The sequence below is a fragment of the Lycorma delicatula genome, chromosome 1 (assembly GCF_047948215.1).
Source record: "Lycorma delicatula isolate Av1 chromosome 1, ASM4794821v1, whole genome shotgun sequence".
In the NCBI taxonomy this organism is placed as follows: domain Eukaryota; kingdom Metazoa; phylum Arthropoda; class Insecta; order Hemiptera; family Fulgoridae; genus Lycorma; species Lycorma delicatula.
Genome location: NC_134455.1, coordinates 327,332,286 through 327,357,866, shown reverse-complemented (window position 1 = coordinate 327,357,866; position 25,581 = coordinate 327,332,286). Strand labels below are relative to the sequence as shown.

Here is a 25,581-nt window from a genome sequence, read left to right as displayed (position 1 = left end):
AGACCACAAATAAAATAATAAAAAATTTAAAATTATTTACAAAAAATTAGTTTATCATGTTTCATGGGTTTGTTTATACCATTAATTAAAATAATACACTTATTAAGGACCAGATTTTACACAACATAATAAGTTACAAACAATGAAAAGAAAACCATTACTTTTGTTGAACCTCTATGTGTTAAATTTGTTTACTATCCTTTTCGAAAAGTCATGTATTTCTTTTAACTGTAACTTATTTCTAAATAAAATCTCTCATCACAATTATGAATTAAATAAATATTTAGTTTAACTTAAAAATAGTTGTTTAATTTTAATAAAAAACAATAAAATATACTTAATGATGATTGGTGAAAATTACACGCATCTGCAACTCATAATGTTAAACTTCCCCTTAGAAACTTAAAACCCTGTGAAAAAATTCCTCGATTAAGATCTGAATTATCCAAAAATAAAATATATTAAAAATAAAGTTTATATGTTCTGTATTTCATGCAGTTCTAACTCAGTGGATTTAAGGGATGATAACATAGTTTAAACTGCCTTAAAGGTAAAATTAACATTAAAAAATACTTTTTTTAAAAGAAAAAATTATAGATTTAAGTAATCTTCCATAAGTAGAGTAGTTAAAGACACCAAAAGTACCAGCTCCTAAACCTAAAACATCTGTCAGTGGGTCAATCTTCCACATTGATGCTAGATGATTTAAAGATGAAATTGTAAAATTTGAGGTGCTGTGCATGAACTTTACGCGTTTTAATTTACAGAATTAAGTTTTGAAAGGCAAATTAATGATTGAAGTTGCATACAATATGCAACTTCTGTTCACATATCAATTGCAAATTGTTTTTTTTTATCCTCTCTAACAGTTTTTGTACCTGTATAACTTCATTTCTAGTTGAGATACTCTCATTTTCTCTATTTTTTAATTCTTTATTATTTACAGTTATTGTTTATTTAAGTTAATTTTTTTTGTCTAATTTTTTTATGACCATTTCTTTTGTTTATTTTTATTTCTGATGAATCATTTACAACCACTTTTTCTTAATAGATTACTTTACAACCTTTAGTTTTAGAGTATAAAAAATATAATAAAATCACAAACAACACTAGTAACTTTACAAAATAAAGACTAATACGTAATCTATAAATAAAGTGAATTTATGAAAATACAATTATGTCATTTATTACACAGTGTATACAAGAATTATCTGCTACCAACTAACAAAACACGACTATTCTTTAAGTACTTTATTCTGAACCAATCTATTTTTTTTTTTTTTTAACATTTATCGATATCAAAGTTTTATAAAATATATAACAGAAACGTAAATATGTTTTTTTTTTTTGCTTTTCCAACTTTAGGAAACTGTAAATACTAACATCTAATTTAAACGTTTTGTAGATATAAGTTAAACAACTATAATGAAGATATAAAGATTCATGAGCATGTACTGCATATAGGAGTCAGTATTTATTTCATATATTATTTTGATAACTTTGACATGTACATCACATACAATTTTTAAAAGTGATTTGTTGTGCGAACAAATGCAAATAGTAATTGCAGAGGGAAGTGCGTTCCCTGTGCAACTACTCTGTACTTCACAATGCTACAGTAAAGTCCACACATGACCATAACTATGTATTAATTATCTTTTGTAGCCTTTATAATATATAAGTTATATATTTTGTCCTTATAATAAACTTGCTATTTGAAAGATCCATCTCAGATGTTAATCCACAAAAACTCCTAAATACTTAGAATTTTCAATCCTTTTTAACATTATCATTATTCAGCTTTAATTCAAATTGTAAAAGTTTTACAAATAGTCTTATCTACATTTAAATAAAACATATTTGAATGTAACCAAATATTTATACCATTTAAGAAATGTTGTAATTTATATTTTATAGAGTTCTGTTGTTGAGCATAACATTGCTGTGTAATTTTCATAGGAAATTATGGAATCATCATCAGTGTTTATGGAAGAAATATCATTTTTAAAGGAGTTTCTTTGACTAATTTAAAGTGAACTGGACATCTCACAATTAAAAAAATAATTAAAGATTTATTTCAACTCCATAATTATCTTCTTTTTTTTTTGCCTTTCCCAATTTTATTGTTAACAAAATTCTAAATTGTTCTACTATTGTTAGCAAAATCATTTAATTTATTTTTTATCATAATTAAATCGAGCAATTCTAAGTAGTTTATATAGTTTAGTTTTATACTAATTGTATTCATCTTTCAATCTTTTATTATTAGTTATTTTTCCACTTTTTATACAATTTTTCTTTAGTTTTTGTCTACTGAATAAGTCCTTTGTCTACCCAAGACTTCATAGGTTTTGTTTTTTACTCTTATGGTTAACTTAATTAAAATTTCATCAACTGAGTTTATTAAAAAGTTTGTCGTAAGCTTATGGTCACGAAACTTATAAATATGATTAAAAGATATTTTACAGCAGATTTTAGCAAGCTTTTTATAATTAATTGATTTAGTTTCAGAAGATTGCAAAAAACAAGTGCTTTGTTCTATATTATTTGAAAAATTTTAAAAAGTAGACAGTCATCAATTAAATCATACTTTAATTTTATAGGTTGAATTCCAAAACTAGATTTTATGAACACACTATCTATATATGAATCATTAAGACCTGATCCAGTAAATTTTTAAATAATAGTTTATAACACATTTAAAAAAAGTTGTTTTGAAAATCCAAACTGTCTTCATTAATTTTCATTTTGTCTATATTAAATCATCCAGCACAATATCATTTCTCAGCCTTGTTTAAATGACCCTCATTTATATAAGCTTATTATCTTGAATATTACAAAAATTAAGTTCCCAATTTTCATATAAACATGTTTCCACATATACAATTACGGAAAAGAATATACAATATAATGCTTCTAATTTTTCTACATTATGTTTCAGACTCCTTATATTTACATATAACATTCTTCAGTTTCATATGTAGTCTAATGAATTAAAATGAGTTATATTATCAAACTGTATATTATAACCATTTGCAGTAAGTTGATTTTTGGTAGCAACAGCATCAACTTCGATGCTGGAAGTTGACACTGGTGCTAATTTACTATAGACTGTAGAATCAATGAGAAGACTTGCTGCTGTTGAGCATGTGACACTTTTATTTTTTCAGATAAATTACTGGTTGTTTTGATAAAATCTAGTAGTTTGGGAACTTCAGGTCTCATTGGACAGTCAATCAGCTCTGTTTATATAATATTTCAATCCATCACAATTTTCAGTACCTACAGCAGTATGATCTGTGTTTCTATTTTTATTTTTTTTTTTCATCATTACTATAAGTGCAGTTTGGACAACTCACAAAGAATTAGTATTTTTTTTTTGCACTATGACCAATTCACGTACAATTTCTGCAAGGTCTAATGTTAAGATCATTGATTACTCTACATCTTTGGTGTGCTACATAGATTATATTACTATTTTTTTTAAACAATACTAAATGACTCTGCATGTAATTTTATAATTGTAAATTTTCAAATTGCTCCAGCTAGTACACAAGTGCATAAAATAGCACTTATGTTGTTCATCAAAATTTCTATTGTTTATATCAATTTGTATAGATCTTCTTTGCCGATATTTCGTTTATTCACGTACTTAACTATGACAGGGTCATCTGTTTTTTAATGATATATTTAACAGGAAATGAATTAAATTGAACCAAATTGAACCAAATGATTGAATTATACAGACCACATAATGAAATGTAGAATCTTTGTTTTTCCTAGTCATCATTTTCAACAAAGATAGATACATGCTCTTTTTTCAATGGAAATATATTATTTGTGTTTGATGAATAATTTGTAATTACTGATAAATGTTATTTTTCTTGGCTTAAATCATTTCTTTTCGTAAATAATTTTTCTCCTTTAATTCATTAATTTGTCTCCTAAGCAAAACACATTCTCTTTTAATGACTTTAATTTTGCATAGTCATCAACCTTTTCAGCCAAGATCACTATAATTGCATCATGCAGTTTAGATTTGTTTCTGGGTGCTACAATGCAAAATGCTCTTTTCAAGCTTTTTTCATATTTTTGTTGCCCCTGAAGTTCCATGTGCACTATTAGTATTCTAGCTTCATTGGATAATTCTTTTGAGTCCACATTGGAATTTTTATGTTGAGATGTTCTGAGTAAACAATCAGGGAATTACCAATATAAAAATCATTATGTAATTGATCAAAATTACTTCTGTGATATGTGCTTTCACCAATTATGCACCAGACACTTTTAAGCAACACTAATTTATGATTTTTAAAAAACTTTCCAGAGGCCTGTTCGGAGCACATTCATCCACCGCCCATATATACGAATATGAGAAATTTTCAACGACTTAAAATTTACTGTCATATTTGTGAAGAAGTTTACTGATCAGATGTGATAAATAAAGATATGGTAAGAAAGAAGATTACAATGTATAAAAAGGCAGGAAGAATGTTAATGATGAAAAGCGAAGTGTCTTTCAATCAATAATTGCTTCACAAAGTTAAAGAAAAGATTTGTTTTGATAAGACTACTCACAATTTCTTATTTGTCTCTCAGCAATTTCCAGTTTTTCAAAATATTTGTTGCATAAAATTATGACCAAGCACTTAACTACAAAAAACTTAGTTCAAGGGAGGCACCAAAAATGCTAATGGACATTTACAGTAAAAAATTCACAGGAACAGTCTTGAAATTCTTACAGTACAATGAAAGAAAAGGAAATGGTTTCTTGAAAAGGATTGCAATGAAACATTACTCTGCCAAATCATACCAAAAAGCAAACAACTTTTGGTTTCCCAGAAACCAAGAAATTCAAGACAACTTTTCGCAAGTAAAATCATGAGTAACATTTTCTTCAGCTGTCAGAGAATTATAATCATGAATACAAACCATACGGCAAAACAATTAACACTGAAGGATGGTAAATATTACAAAAAAGACAATTTTTATAATTAAATGTTTCAACAATGGGTCACTCGTTATATCACATCAAATCGCCAACAGCTCTATTATATCAATAAAACACAAAGACTTTTCTTTGTTTTCATTAGAAGCAGTAAGTAATGTAGCCAAATCTTTTACTTAAGTTATATTTGATAAAGATAACAGGTACTTCTTTCATTAGAAAAAAAGGTGAAGGCATTGATATTAAGAGACAGTAATCATGAAAGCAAACTATTTTTTTTTTAAAAATCACTACTCAAGTGCATAGTGAAATGTACTCTGCTTAGAATTAAAAAATTGTAATTAACCGAACTTCACAGCTATTTGTATATTTCTGAACACAAGTGATTCAAAATTGAAATACATCAGCAGATGATAAAACAACATTAAATTTCTTTGGAAATTTTAAAAACGAATATAAAAAAGGAAACAAAATCCTTTTTCAGGAGGGTACATTTAGCTCCAAAGAAAAATATGATGGATATACTAATAAATCACAAACACCTTAACATCATCTGAAGTAACAGTATACAAAAAATAAATAAAAAGCAACTACATTCTCAAGCTTACGTAAAAACAAGGAGAAAAGATAAATTGCATCTCTTCTGATTGGGTTAAGATCCTAAAGCACTAACAAAGCAAGCAAAGTATGCTAAACCATATATTCCAAAGTATAAAACATCATATCATATGTACAAACAAATTTGCATAATGAAAAGAAACTCTCAGAAAAGTGAAATTCTCTTATAATTTTTGTATTTCTATTTTTTCTAATGAAAAGAGAACACTAGGAATCTATTGTGTAAAGGAACTTGAACATCCCTTTTTAGTATCTTTAAAAAATAATGATGAAATACAACACTAACCCTTAAATCTTCAGTGCGGACAATGTCAAGCAGATGTCTTAAAAGCTCATGTGCATCATGCTGGTCACCACCTTCAAACTGTGGACATTTTCTGCGAAGGGCAGTCAAAAGTTTTCTAGGTACTAATACTTTATTACCATTACTATCTGGTTTTGTCATATCAATGAGTAATTCTAATAAGCACTCACTGACTGGGCCACCTTTTTCCAATTCACCACTCTGAAAAATAAATACATTAAACCTTCAGTAAAAAGTAATAATATGAGGGCAAGTCAAATTAAAACGGTAATTTTGCTATTCTATGCAGCAAGCAATTTCAAGTTGGATAGTGGAGTAGGGGGTTAATGTTCAGTGTGTTAGAGAGGGGAAACCAGCTTGGTTAGCTCCTCCGCTCTATTCTCAATAAGCCATGAGTTAGCAAGAGGTTCAGTCATCTGTTGCATAACGTATAATCATAAAGTTTTTAACTAATGAAGGTGCTAAACCTGTGGAAATTTTAACTCGTTTAAAAGTACAGTTTGGGGATGCTATACTGTCCTAAAACTTAGTGTATACCTGGGTCAGACAATAAAAAATGTCGAAAACAAACGTAATGACGATGTCCAAGGTCAAGTTTCGCAGCTGACAACATCCATGCTGTTAGAGAGCTTATCGAAGTTCACTGCTGAAGAAATTGTGTCAGAAATGGGTATCAGCTATAGGAGTGCTCAATCCATTATCACTGATCATCTTCGCTTTAGAAAAATTAGTGCTCGATGGATTCCAAGGTTGTTGACTGAAAATAAAAAACAGGTCAGATTGGAGATCAACAAGAGACTTCTGAAATGATTTTAGCAAGGGGATGATCTTTAAGGTGCATCGTCACATGTGATGAGACATGGGTCCATCATTACCCTTCAAGTCAAAAATGGCAAGGTGTGATAAAGGAGGATGAGACCTGCCCAGTGAAGGCCAAAACCTGTCTGTCAGCAGGAAAAGTTCTTGCAACAATTTTTTTTACTCAAGGGGGGTTTTACTCATTGATTTTCTCAAGAGTCAATAAACAGAGAATGCGGCTTACTATTGTCAGCTGCTACAGTCAACTAAAGCCACCTACCAAAACAAAAGACAGAATATGCCCATCATAGATGTCATCCTCCTCCATGACAACGCCAAGCCGTGTATCACAATTTTGAGAAAGGATAAGTTAAAAAATGCACTGGGAAATCCTCAAACACCCTCCCTATAGTCCAGATTTGTCCCCCTGTGACTATTTTTTGTTCATGCCCTTGAAAGAATCGCTTGAAAGGGAATGATTCAAAATCAATGAAGACGTCAAGGAGCATGTGTGCAATTGGTTGACAACTTCTCAAACTTTTTATGAACAAGGAATATTCAAGCTTCCAAATCGCTGGTAAAAGTAAGTAGATTGTGCAGGAGATTATATATAGAAAAGATGAAGGTATGAACTGTGTACGTTATTAATCAATAAATTTATAAAAAAAAATTACTGTTCATATTTGATTCAACCTCTTAACATGTTATTAGCCCTTACACTATACTTTACTAGATTTCTAGTCATTGAACAACATTTTATGTAACAAAATACAAGTCTTAAATCTAAACAATAAAATCAAGGATAATAATTTAAAGTTACAGAAAGAAACAAAATTATATAATACCACCACCATACAAAACAGGCTATGATTTTAATAGTGCAAATCTACTACCAGGTTGCAATCTATAATCTACTACCAGGTTGCATACTAATAAAAGTTACAAAAGGATGTTACATTTTGAAAAAGGAGACATAAGAACCAGTATTTTGAAAATTTACAATTTGCGGTTGTTACGATATTTATCTTTTCAAATATTACTATGTAATCTGTATATATAACAAATTATACCAATTCTGTCTGTAACCATTTTGCAGCTGCAAAACTAAACATACATTAACAAAACATTACAGGGCCCATATCCACACCTTCAGGATCGTTTTAAAACAAAATTCAAAAGTTACAACTAAAAAAGGTAAAAAATACCCCCTTTTTCACCATTTTGTAATATCAATATATATATATATATAATATATATATATATATATATATATATATATATATTATCTTCTATATGTTTGTCATTGCCTAGCAGTTGCATTACTTAACATCTAAAATTAAAATTTTAAAGAGTCAATATTCAGGGCTACGAGTACATAAGTCAATATAAGTTTTGATTAATTTGATTATATTCCTGGCTAAAAAAATAAAAATAATCTATGCTTAGAAATTAAATTAAGTAATCTGTAAATTGACTGACAACGAACTACTTCTGGTGAGAGCCATGTGCAGCCACCAGGTGCAACATCATTGGACTGCTCTGCACTAATAGCAACTAAAATAAAAATGTGAGCATATATGACAAACAAACAAACCCATCCACTATCACTTTTTTATAGAGAGATTATAGTTTAAACATTAAAAAAAGTAAGAAATTTTGTATTAAAAAAATGAATCTTTTTACAAATTGTCATTTTTTATGTCTCTTTCACAAGGGCATCTACTAAAGCATTATAAGGCTTTATAAAGTTACATAATAACATTATAAAATAGTAATAATAGTAAATGCTATATAAGTAAAGTTTGTTTAAATTTATCAACTTTTCTGTTGAAAATTAAATGAAATTTTTAAATATATATATAAATTGTATAAAATTTATCAACCAAGTTCCTAACATTTATCTGTGTGGTCTCATATAATGCGTTACAATAAACAGATTGTTAAAAATAAAACAAAATGGTCGATCCTGTCAAAACAATTTCTTTTATCTAAAATTTTGAATACCAGCATTTCTCATTATAATAAGTTATGAATTAAGTTCCACTGCTCTTTATTCCGGCATGAGTATGATTGTCTTTAGTTAATGGCAAAATACTGAATTGCTTTTGACACTTTTCTTAGAATGCCAAGAAGTTCAATTGGTTATCATAGCAGCAGAACAGCTGCTAAAAGATTATGTTTAGATCAGGAAACTTCAGAAAAAGAGGATGGAAGATCGGCTTCACACATGTGCCCAGCAAGTGCATAGAAAAAAACAAGTAAAAACCTTTTTAAAGGTGCATTTAATTACTATTACAGGTAATTACTATTTCAGGTATGACCTGAAAATAAAAATTGGATTAATAGTCAACATTCGCGATTACTGTCAAGCTCTTCAATACATAAATGAATTGGAAAGAATTTATGCCAACAAAGGAAAGGTCATTTTACAAACTCTTGAGAAGCCTCCACAACCACTTAAATCATTATTTGGAACTGATGCTCATTGAAATTAATTTTTAAGCAATATCAGAAAGTACAATTCATGCTTTCAAATGACATCTTTCGGTGCAAAAAATCAATTGCCAATAGAATTCCAATCAACATTTCACATTCAAGGAAAAATTTATCATCAGATGGGATCCTTTTTACCTACAAGTGGTGAAAATCCAAACTTTTTACAGATTACTTTATTGGAGACCCCGAATTACAAGCCTCAAAAAGACATGACGTCATACCTCAACAGAGAAATAATAATCTGCTTGTAATCTTTTCTTCACATCATCATCAGTCAGCTCTGGAACAAATCATGTCCGATTCAAAGTACTTATTCAGCCAGATAAGACACTTACTGCGGGACATGAAAGAAAGTTCAATGCCACAACAAAGATGAAACTGTGATAGTAACAACTGGAAATGAATGTACATCTAGACACACTGATGAGATAGAACTTTATATCGAATTTCAGAAACGCACACAGATCATATGACTGCTTTCAATACCCATTAATTTTTAGGAACAGGTCTGACAGATACCACGTCAATTATATTGAAAGCAACCCTTACCACTGGAATACTGACAACAAAGAAAATATCATTTCAATCATTCTATTGCTCCCACTTAATGATAAGGACTAACCATGACAACTACATTTTAAAATATAGACAACAATTAAATCAATTTGTCGTAGATATATACACAAAAGTCAAAAGTGAATGACTATTGCACATCAAACTAAATCAAAAATGTTTGCAATGTGAAGACACACCTACATTCACCTTCAAGATGCGACACAATAAGATGTTCCAGTTCAAGATACAGGTAAAAAGGTGTTATTTACAATTATCATTTACAGGCAGTCCACAACACATGCACACATATACGCAGGATGCAATGACTTATGTTCAAAACCACAGACATCCAAATCTATTTATTACCTTTACATGCTACCCAAAATGGCCAAAAATTGAAATTCTTTTGAAAGGTAACGAGCAAGCTTCTGATCACCATATTATTTCCAGAGTGAAAATATTTCTTATCAACTTAATCTTGGCTGAAATAAAAATCAGGAAAGGAATCACAATAGTTATTATATCATCCAGAATTTCTGCTACACTACTGGAGGGAGGTCAAATAGCACATTCAGCTTTAAAGTTGCCACTTGAATTGACTATATAGAACAAAAGCTTTCAAAATTGATGGATGTTATTGTTCACCATGGAATTTTTTCAGATTTTGTATGTTGGGATGTACTCTGTAGAATGGCAGAAGCCAGGTTTGCCTCATGCGCATATCCTAATTTGGTTAAAGGAAAAGGTTCATCTCAACGACATTGATTTGATTATTTCAGAGAGCTACCTGATAGCAACATAGATCCTGAATTATTTGATATAGTATCAAAGCATATGGTGCACGGACCGTACGGTCAGCTAAATCCAAATTCGCCATGCATGAAGAATAACAGCTGTAACGAGCACTTCCCGCAAATGTTTTTAAATTCAACAAAAACAGGAGCATGTGGTTATCCGTTATATTGTCGACGCTGTCCTAACAACGCAGGATTTACAGCCAAACTATATACCCGAATCAGCAATGTTTATCAAAATTGGATTTTAGACAATAAATGGATCATATCATATAATCCATTATTATCAAAGATGTTTAATGCTTACATCAACATGCAACTCAGTGAGATCAATCAAATGTATCTGCAAATAACGTGAACAAAGCTAGCGATATGGCTGTTCTTCAAATACATAATAAAAACCCACATGATGAAGTGCTTCAATATCAGATGGGATGTTATATAAGCTCCAATGTAGTTTTTTGGCAAATTTTTGGATTTGCCATTCATGAAAGATATCCAGCGGTAAACCGTGATCACGTTGAAAATGGTCAAAGCATTTACTTTTCATCTTATAATATTTACCACATTTTAGAAAAACTGTCAGATTCAATACTTACTGCTTTCTTTAAACTATGCTAGAATGACAATTTCACAAAAACTCTATTATATTGCTACATACCCACATATTATACATGGGACAATTCAAAGAAAAAATCTGTTTGACACCATAGAGGAACACTGGTACCTGGATTTCCAAATTTTTCATCAAACACTATGTCACATATTTACACCGTACATCCGAGTCAAAGTGTTTTTATTTGAGGATGCCTCTTCATCATATTTAAGGACCTGAAAGATGTGCAGACTTATGTACTATAAACATGAGAATTTGTTGCACATTTCAAGAGGCTTACTTTAAACTGGGACTTTTAGAAAATGATAATCAATGGAAAGAGACAATGATTGATGCAATTCTTACAATATCACCTTCTCAATTTCAACAGTTACTTGCAATTATATTAATTTGTTGTGCACCAACTATAATCACTACAGAATCAATTTAAGGATGAGGTTTCAGAAGATGTTCTACATGAAAAAAAATTTTTAATCCAGATGCAGTTTTTGACAGCGAAATTTACAATCGTGGATTTATTTTGTTGAAAAATGTTTGCACTGATACTGACTCTAAAACATTATCCGAATTAGGACTTCAACCATCTCAACATGGTGCTTTCTCCATGTGATTGAACTGGAGTTTGACAAGGAAACAAGTCACAATGAAAACGAACTAAGAAGATTCCTTTCGGAGAACAAGGAAAAACTAACAACCATACAACTTTGTTTTTAACAAAGTTTTTAATGTCACAACAAAATCAAATGGATCTATGTTTTTTTTTGGATGTCCTGGTGCAACTGGTAAAACATTTCTTATCAACTTAATCTTGGCTGAATTAAGAATCAGGAAAGGAATTGCAATAGCTATTGTATCATCTGGAATTTTCCGCTACACTACTGGAGGGAGGTCGAATAGCACATTCAGCTTTAAAGTTGCCACTTGAATTGACCATATAGAAAATGTTACATGCAGTATTTCTAAATTATCAGGAAGAGCAAAGTAATTGAATAAATGTTATCTCATTGTTTTGGATGAATGCACAATGTATCATCAGAAAGCTTTAGAAGCAATTACATTACAGGATTTTCAAAAATACATCTCTTTTTGGAGGGAAAATATTCTCACCTGCAGGAATTTCCGAAAAACCCTTCCTGTTATACCAAAATCAACAGCAGCTGATGAAATTAATGTGTGTCTGAAGAGTTCACAACTTTAGACAGAAGTTATTAATTAAGTACATTAAGTTCGAGAAAGGTACTTTTGTCACCTGACAATGAAGACGTAACATTATAAATTCTAATATTTATGAAACTCATTCCGAGACCATCAAAGATTTTTCTTTCTATGGATACTGTAATGGAGCAAGATGAATCAGTCCAGTATCCAACAGAGTTTTTGAATTTCATCTACATCAACGGAATGCCACCACATCACCTAGAACTAAAGATAGTAACTACTGTTATAGTCTTGTGGAATCAGAAGCCACCGAAACTTTACAATGTCTCTAGATTATATATCAAAAATTTATCAAGAAATATTGTAGAAGCAATATTTCTTACTGGAAAAAATATAGGAGAAGATGTTTTCATTCCAAGGATTACAATAATTTCAACCAATCTTCCATTTCAATTTAAATGTTTGTAATTCCCTTTAAGAATATCATACACAATGACCCACCAACAAATCACAAGAACAATAATGAAGTGCCTGTGAAATGTTTCTTTATGGAATAGAAAAAAAGCTAAAACAGGGGGAAAACCAATTTCAAATAGGTATTTTTCACACAAAAAGAAGTAAAAAAAAATCATGCAGTATAAAAAACCTGATGTAATAAAATTTTTCTTAAAGTTACATATCTACTTACAAATGATTCACCATTTTTCAAAGATAATGAGAATATTTGGCCTGGTTCTTGCATTTCATGTAATAATGTAATTAACCCAGGAGTTTGAGCTAAACACTGTAGCACAGAATTGAAGAAACAAGTATTTCCTAAATTTGTTAGACCCTGAAATAAAGCATTTAAATTAGAAAAAAAGACTGACAAAATTTATTATATATATTTATTTTTTGAGAATTTTAATGGTAATTTGAACACTGGTGAGCTATCCTTCCTCCTTGTAATAAGGTAGCTGTTTCTAATGTATTTTTTCATACCAAATTCTGAAAGAAGTAGGTTAATTAAAAATGTTTTAATGGTGCCTGGTGCATTACAAAATAAAACAGATAAATCATTCTGGTTAACAGTTGAAAGCAAAATCGTGTATTGCGTGTTGGCTTCGGTTAAAAGTGACTCAAGATTTTTAATGCTTGCTCAATAATAATGTTTGGGATTTCACAGAGAATATTTTTACTTTTGATGTCAACATCATTACTTACAGATGACAGATCAATATTGAACAGCGATTTATTTGACAAAGCTTTAAATTTACTTTGTATTTGTCTCAATGTTCCAATACGACTTTCATCAAAGAAAAAAGCTGGTCATTCAGGATAGTGTTTTATTCATTTTCTTTAAGTCATAAGATATCTTTACATCTATCCCACAAATTTTTTGGATTGCAAATTTCACAGTTTAATAAGAATATGGCAAAAAGATCTCTTAAAAGGGCTGGAGATCTGCAAACTGCTGACTTATTACAAATCATCCCAGTCCTGATCATTTTGTAATAAGCTATTTTTGTAATAAGGGTCTCACAAGCTGCTTGGAAGGTTTTGTATGAAACCATTAACTGTTTTTAAATACCTGAAAGACACTGGTCCCAGAACATTGTGTAATAACATTCTTAAATGAAAAATTCATAGTTGTTAGAATAAAATGTAAAAACTTTATCTATAGAAGAATCCTTTTTTGCGTCAAAAACCCTACACAGCAACTCCTCTAATCCTTCTATTTTAGTGTTTACCATTTGATGTACAATACGATAAAATTTCATAGTAGAAAGGTCTTTTTAACACAAAAGAATCTACACAAATAAAAAAATCTTGTCATTTTAGGAGGTTTTTGACATTTTTTCTGTAACGTTCTCTTAATTAAAAGAAATTCTTTCTCCAGTATCAAGGTGAACAAACAGAAATACTGTAATGAGATATTTTTCATATATGTCAAATAAAGTACCTCCAAACAGATCTGTCTATGCTTACATATCTACTGGTTTGATTAGTTAAGATTTCATCATTTTTACCCAAAACCACTCAGTCAGAGCTGTTGTTATTAATAGATATATTTAATGGCTTTAACTGATGAAAAATATTCAACTTTAATGTAGCAGTGAACCATCGGGGACATGTCACAATGTCAAAAATCTTATCTTTAATTAGGAGATCTAAGTTTTTTTTTAGTTTCAAATAAAAAATACAAGCTCTTACATTCTAGAAGGAAATGAAAAATGGACACTATAAATACAGTAGAAAATAAGAGGCAAATAGAAAAAAAATTATAATGCTGGTTTCCACTAAGTAAAAAATGATCAAAAAGCTGAAAATTTTTATTATCCTTCTTATTAAAAAGACCAACAAATTTTATAATTCACTTGTGGATACAGTCCATGGTTATTGAAAAATATATATTTCAAATCATCGCTTTTAAATTTATATTTTAGTACAGATTTAAATTTGTAAATATAAAATTGTTTTAATTTTTGTTACCTATTTTTAGCACTATTACTGTCAACAACCTAAGTATTTTAAAATTGTTTTTTACATTTATAATTTTAAGCTTGTTAAAGTATCATCGTCAAAATAAAAAAAAAATTTACTAAACTCAAAAATCATTTAGAATTGTTAAGAAATTTACGTTACACACAGAACAATAATACTTATAATGGAGTTAATAACACTGTTATGACAAAAGAAAATTTTTAATGTTTCTCTAAGTGTGATAACACTACTTGAATTGTTTTTTGCATACATTAAAGATTTGTAAATACTATTTTTCTATCACCCTTGTTTTAAATAAATTACACTTAAACAAAAATTGAGGGAAAATATAGTTAAAATCTGTAAAATTTATAATTTTGCATGGCCATACAAGTGTTAAGAATGATTTCACTGATGATTTTTCTTTTATAAATAGCCTCAGGCACATCCCAAATTAATGTCCAACAGTAATCGGCTAGCATGATAGTATTCCATTTCCCTTTAGAGCGGCTTTCTATCACTGAAATGTCTTTGTGGAAACATTCACCGTGTTCGTCACTTACATCTCTGAAGTTGCCCAGGTAAAAATCCAGATATGATTAAGAGGAAATGTATTCTCAAAGACACACTACATCCCACAGCTCTGTATGAAGTAAGAAGTTGATTAACAATGTTGTGGTAATTGTCAGATTTTTGTTTGCCGAGAAACTTTTGAAAACATCTTCAAATGAAGCCCAAGCTGTACTTTCTACATTATTTAACATTCGAGTTAAACACATCATCATTGACCAGCTCGCTTATTTGAGGACCAACAAATATTCCTTCTTTAATTTTTCCTTCGCTTACATTTGGAAATTTCTGCCTGATGCACAAAAATCCAGGACTATCCTTCTTCATTGCTTTTACAAAATTTTTCATTTGTCCTAGCTTGATATGGATGGGGTAAAACTATTTTTTTGGGTTCAACTAAGGGCTCATGAATAATAATACTTTTCCCATTTGGAGTTTTAAGTTGTCTCATTTCTTCCACTCTTTGGTAACATAGTGTTTATCCCTAGCTCAGCTGTCCCATTCGCAAAGAAAACACAGGTACTTAGTATAGCATAACTGCATGCCTAACAAAATAGCTATAATTTTCAAATCATCACATATGTTCCATCTGTTTTTTATAATTTATTTTTTCAAGAACGTCTTTCATCACATCATGTCTTTTTCAAATTAATACCATAAGCGATTGGTATCGAAGGATATTTGTTACCGTTGTATAGTAGAACCACTTTTAAACTACACTTGGACGAATCTATGAAAAAGTGCCAGTCCTCAGGTTTATAAATTTGTCTTAAGTGCAACATAAGCTCATCAATATTTATGCAACAGACAAAATTATTTTCAGCAATAACGTACTGAGAAAGTTCTTTTTGTCGGATTTGAAAGCCCAAAATGTTTGTATTTTTTGAAGTAAATCCTAACAGTTAAGCTTGATTTTTTGATAAATTTAAATCCCTAACCAAGTCATTTAATTCACCTCGCGATATAAAATGTGGCTTATCGGAAGACAATTCAAAATCAAAATCAAAATACTGCAAGATTTTTCATCACTGCTTTCGAAACATACATTCACAGGTGGCTCAAAACTGGAATAATTTCACCGTGAGGTATAGGACAGATTGCAATTAATGATATTTTACAGTATGTTTAGATTTTTTAGAAATTCAAGACCCACTTGTTATACAAAAGTAACAATCAGTTACATGATCCTTTAGTTCATGCCAAACCACAGGTACACCAGATTGCAAAGCCTTCCATGTACCTTTCAGCCATCCTGTTCAATATATAGAACAATTATTGCATACTATATGAGAAGCCCACGTCTTATCCTGATAATCAATTTTACACTGAAAGTACAAGTGATATGCTTTTTTATTTAAAGGTGTAATGTTTTTTCTATTTGATTTTACGGTAAACTCACCACATACATAACAAAAGGCATCAACATCATTTACACAATTTCGAGACATGACACTGCACTGTTAACAAACTTAAGACAGCAATAAGACTGAAAAAATTAATTCATTCCTATATCCAGTGCTTAATACAAACAACACAGCTGTGTTTTCAGTTACATGTTTTGACCTGCACAGACATGATTAATCTTGACCATGAAGACTCACTCTTCAGTATTGGATATGATGTCATAATATGTGTCTATGATATGATTTAACTCTTTGTCTAGTATCGTTTATTTATAGCTTACAAATTATATTAACAAAGTTAAACAGTAAAAAATGAGCTAACAAAGTACAATATAGGAGCTTAAAATGTTAACTATATGTTGAAAAATGAAAAAAATCATTTAAATAGAATTTAAAAATTTTTCAAAAATGGTGGGCAATAGAAAGATTCTGAGTTCATAATCGTTTTCAGCATCAAAAGACAGATTAAAATCATGTATCGCATGTTAGGAAACAAAAATTATGTTTATCAATGTAATTAGGATAAGAAAGAATAAATACAATAAACAACCCTAATTTTTTTTAAAGATTAAACAAGAACAAGTGTATTTTGCAAGTTGGTAAAAGAAATCTAACGTTCAAGCAATGTTTTATTGAACAAATTAGTGTAAAAAGTGGTAATTTAAATTCAAAAATAAAATGTAAAACCTCCTAATGGTTTATAGATTGGGAAATTTATTTAAACTGTTACGTAGATTGTAATTATTTTACATTCTAAGGGCAAGTGACTGCTCAGACCAGAAAATATGACTTAACTAACTGACCTATATCAAACGCAAATGTGAACAGTTTAAAAGTCTATTTTTTTTATTTATTTTTTGAATATGATTATTACAGAATTAATAACAGTAAATAATATGAAAACTAATTATATGAATTCTTGATTAGTGTGTTACATTTTATTACTCTATTAAATTGTTATTTATTAATACTGATAATCAATTTTATACCTTAACTTGTAAAGTGAAATCTAAAAATATAGGCACTTTAACTTCCCGATTAGGTGAGGATGGTAGATATCAGATATACATCTTGGCCGGGTAAAGACTGACCTTTATTAGAATAATGCTAGTAATTCAACCTCAAATTACCAGAATAAAATGGCAAAAGGATTTTCATATTTACCTAAAAAGTAACTTTGCTGAAACATTTGAATCTGGTTCGTACAGCATTAAAACAAGTATACGAATTTCTAACTAGTGGATTATGTACATCAACTTAAACAATATTTTTCTTCATACAAAATTTTTAAAAATCTTAACTAAGAACTACAATTTCTCTGATTTAGAGGAATTTCTTAAACTATCACAAATTCTAAAGTCTGCAAATGTTAAAAAGAAAATTAACTTAGCTAGTTTTTTAACTAAGTACATAACAAACTAGCTATAAAATGTAACAGCAGACTTATGACCATAATAATTAATTACCTTAACTTTAACACCTGAGGTAGAAAATTGTTTATAAGCAGGAGCTGCAACAAAACTAGCTTTTACTGTACTGTTCACTGGTGATCCATTTGGTGAAGAACCTATATGACACAAAAATATAAAATAAATTAACAAAACCCAATACAGTATAATATACAATGTGAAAAATAAATATTCCTGTACCTATCAATCCTTACACAATTTAGACCCAATACAAGAATTACATTGGTTACTGATAATCAAAGAATTTATATTACAAAATAAAAAAGTATTGTAGACAATTTTACTTGCACCACATTCACTTTCTTTATTACTGGTCTTTCTTAAACTTTTTCATTACACATTCTTCCTATTAAGCACTTGTTCCAGAATAAATACAAAAATTTCAATTTATTATTAAAAATTAAATATTCAACACTAACCACATAAACATTCGCATATACAGACATCTAACTCAAAAAAATCTTTACTATTATTAAAGCCAACAAATATGATTATCAGAAAAAAGTTTAAACAAATATGATTTTTCCATAATCTTTACACATTTTATTTTCATAAGAAAATATATTCAGGCTGTGAATTTTTAATAAAGCATAACTTTGATTAATTCCCAATAAAAATTGGGAAAAATTCCCAATAAATTTTCCTAGGCACAGCACCTTCAAATATTATTCTTGTAAGTGCCAAAAATTTAACCAAACCCAAACCACTTTTGAAAATAACCAATTTTTTTTGGAAAATTTTACATTTGGCTACAACTGAAAATGTTTACATTAAAAAACTCACCAACCCCTGTAATAAATTAATCATAATGAATTTTAATTATGTAAAATAAAACATTGAATAGTAGATGGCAAATACAGTATCTAAAGAAGATGATACTTAAAAAATTAAATGGTTCTACAGTTACTGCATCTTCATGTGCTTTGTTTTTGAATTTGTATATCTGCTCTTAAATGCATTCTGAAGGATTAAACTTTTTTTTTTTAACAGGAGAATGGCCTCCAACAAATAATTTAATTAAAAGATAGAATGAATTTCAGTCATGGTTAAGAATTACTTTTCATCCAAGTTTCATTAAAATATACACTGCTGTTTTTACACAATACACAAAAAATTGATGTACAGAATAGTACAATCAGGATAAACACATAGTGGTTTAAATCAAGTTTTTTTTGGTAAAATTAAGCGACTGTAATTCTTGAAACCCAAATTAAGGGGTAAATTTAGAGGTAAGTTTTGTATGTAACAGGTCTCGGAACTATATTTTGTTATTATTGAATTTTTTCTTAAGTAATTTACATGAATCTTTTCAGAATTAAATTTTCTTCATTTTAAATCGAAGAAAAATACAACTTAACTATTTAACAAAGTTTTCTTACATTAAACCTAAAAATGTGTTATTTTTTATCCCCAATTTTTGTGTGAAGTTTTCATTTCCCCAGGGGAATCGAAATCCAGGTGAAATCTATTGCTAGCCATAACTCCCTAATGAAGCGTTTTCAGCTTATGTTTATATGAACTTTTTTCCTATTTTTAGCTATAGAATGAGCTCCTAAAATATTGCCATAGAAATTCATACTTTAACCCTTTCTGCATCTATAGCAGAGTTTTTTTGTTCTTGCTGCTTTTTCTTTTTTAAAATCATCAAGAACACTTGCTTATTTACAAAGTCAGAAATGTGTTTATTATGTAATTTAACATTTAAGAAATTTTTTGGATAGTAAGAAAAAATTCTTTCCAGTAATTTAACAATAATACAATGCAGAGACCAAGATTTTATATTAATTTTCAAATTGGATCAAAACTGTTTAATTTTTATTATCCCTTCACAAGATAATCTCTAATTTACTGTCATATTAAGAAAAAAAGTGTATTCTATTTATTTATTCATTCATTCTGGCAATAGAGCTTAGGCCAAATTACAATCATCCTACTTTATTGTTTTTATGAGATGAATTCTGAAGTGCATGAAAAAGAGACCCGACCAGAATTTGAATGCAGAACCTTCTGGATGTAAGACAGATGATATCATTCTTCCGTAGAGTTCTTTGCCGATCTCCACATGGGATAGTCTAATATTTGTAAACCATTATTTCTAACTTTAATATTAAGTTAAAAACATATGTCCTGAAGAAATAAAATTTGAACTTAAATTCAATAGAAACAAAAAAAAAGACAATGTATGACAAGCACAACATGATAGAAACAAATCCATATGTGAATAAATCCAACAAAGCACCTACAATATTATACTGTAAGATATGATTAATAGATACGCTAAAGAAAACAATTTAAAAAAATACTCTTTTAAAGAAAAAATTTATGTGGTGGAAATGGAAAGACGTATCAATCCCTGAATTCAAAGCTCTGGAGAAGTAAGAAATGTTGATTTGCACCTAGATGAAACATTTAGAGAGTTTTATTTACCTAATAAAAAAATGAGTATCGATGATAGCACAGTGAGCTTTAAAAATTAAATTTTGTTTAAATTATACAAAAAGGGCAAGCGAATTAAATGGGGAGATAAAAATATTTGTACTTTCTGAAGCTAGTACAGGGTACATTTGTGCCTTAGAACCGTACTTTGGAAAGGTGACTACAGATCATATGGAACGCTATCCTGGCATGGGATAAGACTTAGTTGTCATAACCCGTGTAGTCTTGAATCTTGTAAATAAATTAAAACAAATATATGGTTACATAGAGGGACTTCATGTGTTCACTTATTGATGGTACATCAATTTAGATCTGGCTAAGGTACTTCATATGAAAGTACACTTAACTGGAATGATAATGAGAAATAGAAAGGGCTTACCAGACCAGGTACGGCCAAGGAGGAGAAATAATAAAAATGGATAAGATAAGAAGAAAAACATTAATATGGTGAAATTAAAAAAAGGTGAGATTATCATGTTTAGGAAAGAAAATAAATATTTCCTTTTTTTGGAAAGACTGTAATGACGTCACAATGTTGGGTATGCTATACAGCAACACCACCAAAACAGTTAGGTGTATGATTAAAAATGGAGTAACACAAAATGTAGAAAAACCAACAGTGGCATGTAAATATAACAAATCGATGGGAGAAGTCAACATTTCTGACCATTACATTTCATCAAACATGTTTACCAGAAAATCATTGAAGTGGTGGAGGAAAGTGTTTTTCTGGTTGTTAGAAACTGGTATTATGAATGCGTTTCTACTTTACAATTTGAATCAAGGCAAAAGAAATTTGCGACAACGTATATTTAGAAAAGAATTAATAAAACAAGTGATTGGTAATTTCAGAAATTTTAACAAACGAGAGCGACCATCAGATGACAATCAGACGATGAAAGGTTAGAACTTTCGACATGTAAGTTGGCACAAAAAACTACTAGCATTCAGCAAACATTTGGCATGTACTAAGCCGACTGTTAACACTGTCAACCAAAAATATACATACGATGCTATTTAATTAAAACTAGCTAGTATCCCAATTAATATTATTATTTTAAAGTACTTAAATAATTTTTTCTTCTCACTTTATTGTTGTAGCTCGCAAATTCCAAAGTTGCCGTCGGTAGATTATAAAGAGCTCTTGTCCGATTCTGAATTCACATTTATCACAGAATTGTCGACAAGCACATCATATAAATGTTCATCTTTTTTTCTACGTTGAGAACATGCTCGCAGACATTGGTCCACTCAGCTTCAGACACTTTATGAAATTCCTCTTCAGCTAACTTAAGAACATCCGACATGTTAAAAATTGTATTTATTTTAGCTAGTTGCCCTTTCACTTAACTGATTCGGCAAGAAACCCCTCACACCCAGTAGTACGGGCTGCTGGGTGTCTGGTTACAGATTTTCCCTCCTCCGACGTAAAAAAAAAAAAAAAAGCTTAAACTAAACGCACCAGTGGCAAGATGAAGAAAAGAGTGGTGTACAGCATCCAGTATTTGCATCCACATTAAATGATCAACGAGCAGGTAATAGACTGTTTAATACATACAAACTGTGAACACGGTGAAATTTTATGCAATTGTGTGTACTGCGGGAATATCGACCAACAGTGGTGGTTTACTGGTTTACACAATGATGTAAACCAGCCAGGTTTATATGACGAGCACATAAAGAATAATAACGCACTGAAGAGTAGGTGATACAACCATAATCCAAACGTGACCAAACTAAAGAATAATAAAAACGTAACATATATGATCGGTTGCTCTCCACTCGGTGTTTCTAAGGATTCGTAGCATATTTAGAATTTTTAACCATCTCGCGTTTAGTTGTTTTATGTGTTGAACCACGTAAGACAACTGTTGAATCTAAAAATATAACGTCAGGAGAGATAGCAATTGGCTCTCTCAATGGAGAAGGACTGTGGAGTGAAAGGGTCTCCTAGACGAGAAAAGACTATTCATTTTGTTTTCTCGGGTGAAACGCTCGTCAAGGAGATAGGTCGGTAGTCTGAAGAGCACGCTTTGTTTCTACCACGTATAAGTATTGGTACGACAATTGCTTCCGACCAGATTGATGGGGTGACTTGCGCGAAGAAAAAATCATTATATATACGCAATAGATGACGAAGGGCCGAATTGTGAAGGTTTGAAATTATGCTGAAAATAATGTTATCCGGACCAGGGGAACTGTCATGGGAGTTTTTTTTAATGCGTGCGACAATTAGTTGAATGTAAAGGGTATATTTATTTCGTCGACCGACTCACCAATTTTTAACGCTAATATTTCCATTCGTATCTTATAGCTCTAAAATTCGTTAGTATATGATTAAGTTAGGGACACCTACCGAAAACAATCAGCCTGGTTAGTTGCGAATGCAGAAGATGACGTAGAGTTCTCCTTCATGAATAAGGCCGAGGATAGACTGTTTGTGAGGTCTGCAAATTTTTTTTTTTTTGACTCTCCTCCCCTGGGCCGGTCCGACTGGTTGGTATTGCGCCACCCAGGGGAGTGCCTGTTGTACTCAAATGGGCCTTCCCACCTACCGGCTGTATGTCCGGCATGGCAGGTCGACCCACCGGTCAGTTCTTTTGAGTCTATTGATATGCCCATCTATATATATCGCTACGCCATACCGTGATTGTCTTGACGTGACGATCGGGTCTTTTCTTTGATCTTTCCAATCAAGAAAACCCTTGGAGTCCCCAGTGGCTCATCGAAACTGGCACACCTCAGCATGCCAGTCCTCACCACTGGGGCTATCCGCCCTTCCCTATACTAAGATCAGAACCCCAATCTCCTCTCGTCCTCATTTTTCTGCGTTAATATTTTCTTAATAGCTGAATCAACCCTCTTCCATCTTCACTCTGCAACATGTGATTAATTAATCTGCCGTTACCATCAGATGATAGATCGATGTCTACTAATTCTTCTCTCCATTTATGGCAGTCAGTAAATGTGTGCTCAACATCATCTTCGCGATTGCCCAATACATACATTCCGTCGATGCTCTTCTACCGATTCTGTGCAAGTAAAAATTAAAGTTTCCATGCCCTGTAAAGTATTGTGACAGGTGAAAATTCACTTCCCCATGCTTCCTATATATCCAGCTTTTAATATCGGGGATGAGTCTCTTTGTTCTACCTCCAGGGCCATTCTCATTCCACCGGTCCTGCCACTTTGCCATTGCCGCTGCCTTGATTCGTGAATTCCAACTCCCTGGTATCTTTCAACTCTTAAAAGTGCCAATAAATCAATCGGTGGGACTTCAGCGAGCACACACAAAGCCTCATAGGAGACCGTCCTATATGCAGAAATCACTCCAAGCAACAGTTTCCTATGGTCCCTGATCATACGTGCCAGGTTTTTCTTTACTTGCACTGAAATCCACCAAACTGGCACCGCATAAAGCACGGACGATATTACCGAAGACGCTATGACCCTTCTCTTTGACGGCTTAGGCGCTCTTTGGTTCGTCATAATGATATTTAAAGATTTTATCATTCTGTCAGCCCTGTTTCAAACTTCGTTTATATGTTCGGTGAAGGAACCGTTCCTCTGAAAGGACGCCTAGGTACTTCAGCTTATCAGTTTCTGCTATTGGTTCACCATTGATCCTGATATCCAGCCGATCAATGATCCTTCTTCCAGTGAAAGTGATAAATTTGCATTTATCAATGTTCAGCACTAAATTTTTATTACATAGCCAGTTTTCTATCATCTGTAATGCCAAATTGGCCTTATTTTGTACTTCTAGTGCATGTCTATCACTCGCGCAAGGATCACCAGGTCATCTGCATAGGCAATGACCTCGACTCCTGCAGGCTAATCCAAATTCAGGATTCCGTCAAAAGTTAAAACCCATAATAACGGGCCCAAAACGGAGCCCTGGGGAACTCCACCGTGTATGTTGACTTCCAAATCTCCACTTTGCGTTGCAATTCTGCACGATCTGTCTGTGCAGATCTGTCGATCCGTTGCAATTCTCCTCACCTGTCTCCTAAGATATGGGCTTACGTTCTTAGCCAATAATGCACTGTGAATATGGCTCCATTTGATGGAGCCAAAAGCATTCTTAACGTCTTGGGAGACAAGTAACGGAATCCTTCTTGTTCTCCAAGCACCTCTTCTGACATCTGCTATCCAAGTAGTTACTTTCTTCGCTGCCAACACGGTGGACCGTCCCTTCCAGAACCCGAATTGATTGACGCTTATACCCACGCCTTCTTCAATTTCGCATACAATTCTGTTGGCTAGCATCTTCTTTACCGCTTTTCCCAAGTTATTTAAGAGACTCAGCGGTCTAAATCGAGACAGACCTTGATCATCACCGCCTCCCTCCAACATCGCGGGAATGAATCATTCTCCAAGCCATAATTAGCTATATCAGTCATCTCCCAGACAAGCTGTTTTACAAGGCCTTTGAGTATTGCAGCAGGGATTCTATCAGTGCCGGGGCTCTTTTTATTACCGAGTTGTCCGATAGCGTTACTTAGCTCAGCAGAGGTAAACCTCCTCAGCTCATATTCAGGCAAGATGTCAGTTGCCTCTGCTGGACATGGAAATAATTCGTCAAACTGTGCCATAGCCTGCCGTTCACTCAACACAGGCAAACGCCTGCCAAACCTCTTAGTAACTATCTTGTAGGCTTGGCCCCAGGGATCATTGTCCAATTCCTCACAGAGTTTGAACCAATGATCCCTTTTTGATCTCTTAATGGCCCTGTTCAAGTGGCGTCTAGCCTCTATATATAGTTTGGCTGCAGTATCAAACTCAGAACCACCTCTGATCCTCAGTCTTTGTTTCCTTCTCCCTAAAAACTTCTCATCGTTGTGCGTACAAAGATGTTCATGTTTCAAGATGTCTGGGACCAATAAACAACTCCAAACAAGTTTATGAGAACTTTATTATTATTATTATTAAATGCCGGATTATTTTTTTTTA

The 25,581-nt window shown here is 31.4% G+C and overlaps 1 protein-coding gene across 1 annotated transcript in view; it reads right to left on the bottom strand.

The window, feature by feature from the left end:
- The window catches only part of LOC142317879 (ubiquitin carboxyl-terminal hydrolase 16/45-like), a 65,031-nt gene extending 39,808 nt beyond the window's left edge, over positions 1 to 25,223 (bottom strand). The window contains exons 1-4 of the mRNA XM_075354423.1: positions 24,983 to 25,223; positions 18,190 to 18,290; positions 12,976 to 13,119; positions 5,853 to 6,071 (exon numbers count right to left, since the gene is read on the bottom strand). Coding sequence (XP_075210538.1) covers positions 5,853 to 6,071; positions 12,976 to 13,119; positions 18,190 to 18,290; positions 24,983 to 25,223 — 705 coding nt within the window. The remainder of the gene's footprint in view (positions 1 to 5,852; positions 6,072 to 12,975; positions 13,120 to 18,189; positions 18,291 to 24,982) is intronic.
- Between the last annotated feature and the right edge of the window lie 358 nt (positions 25,224 to 25,581).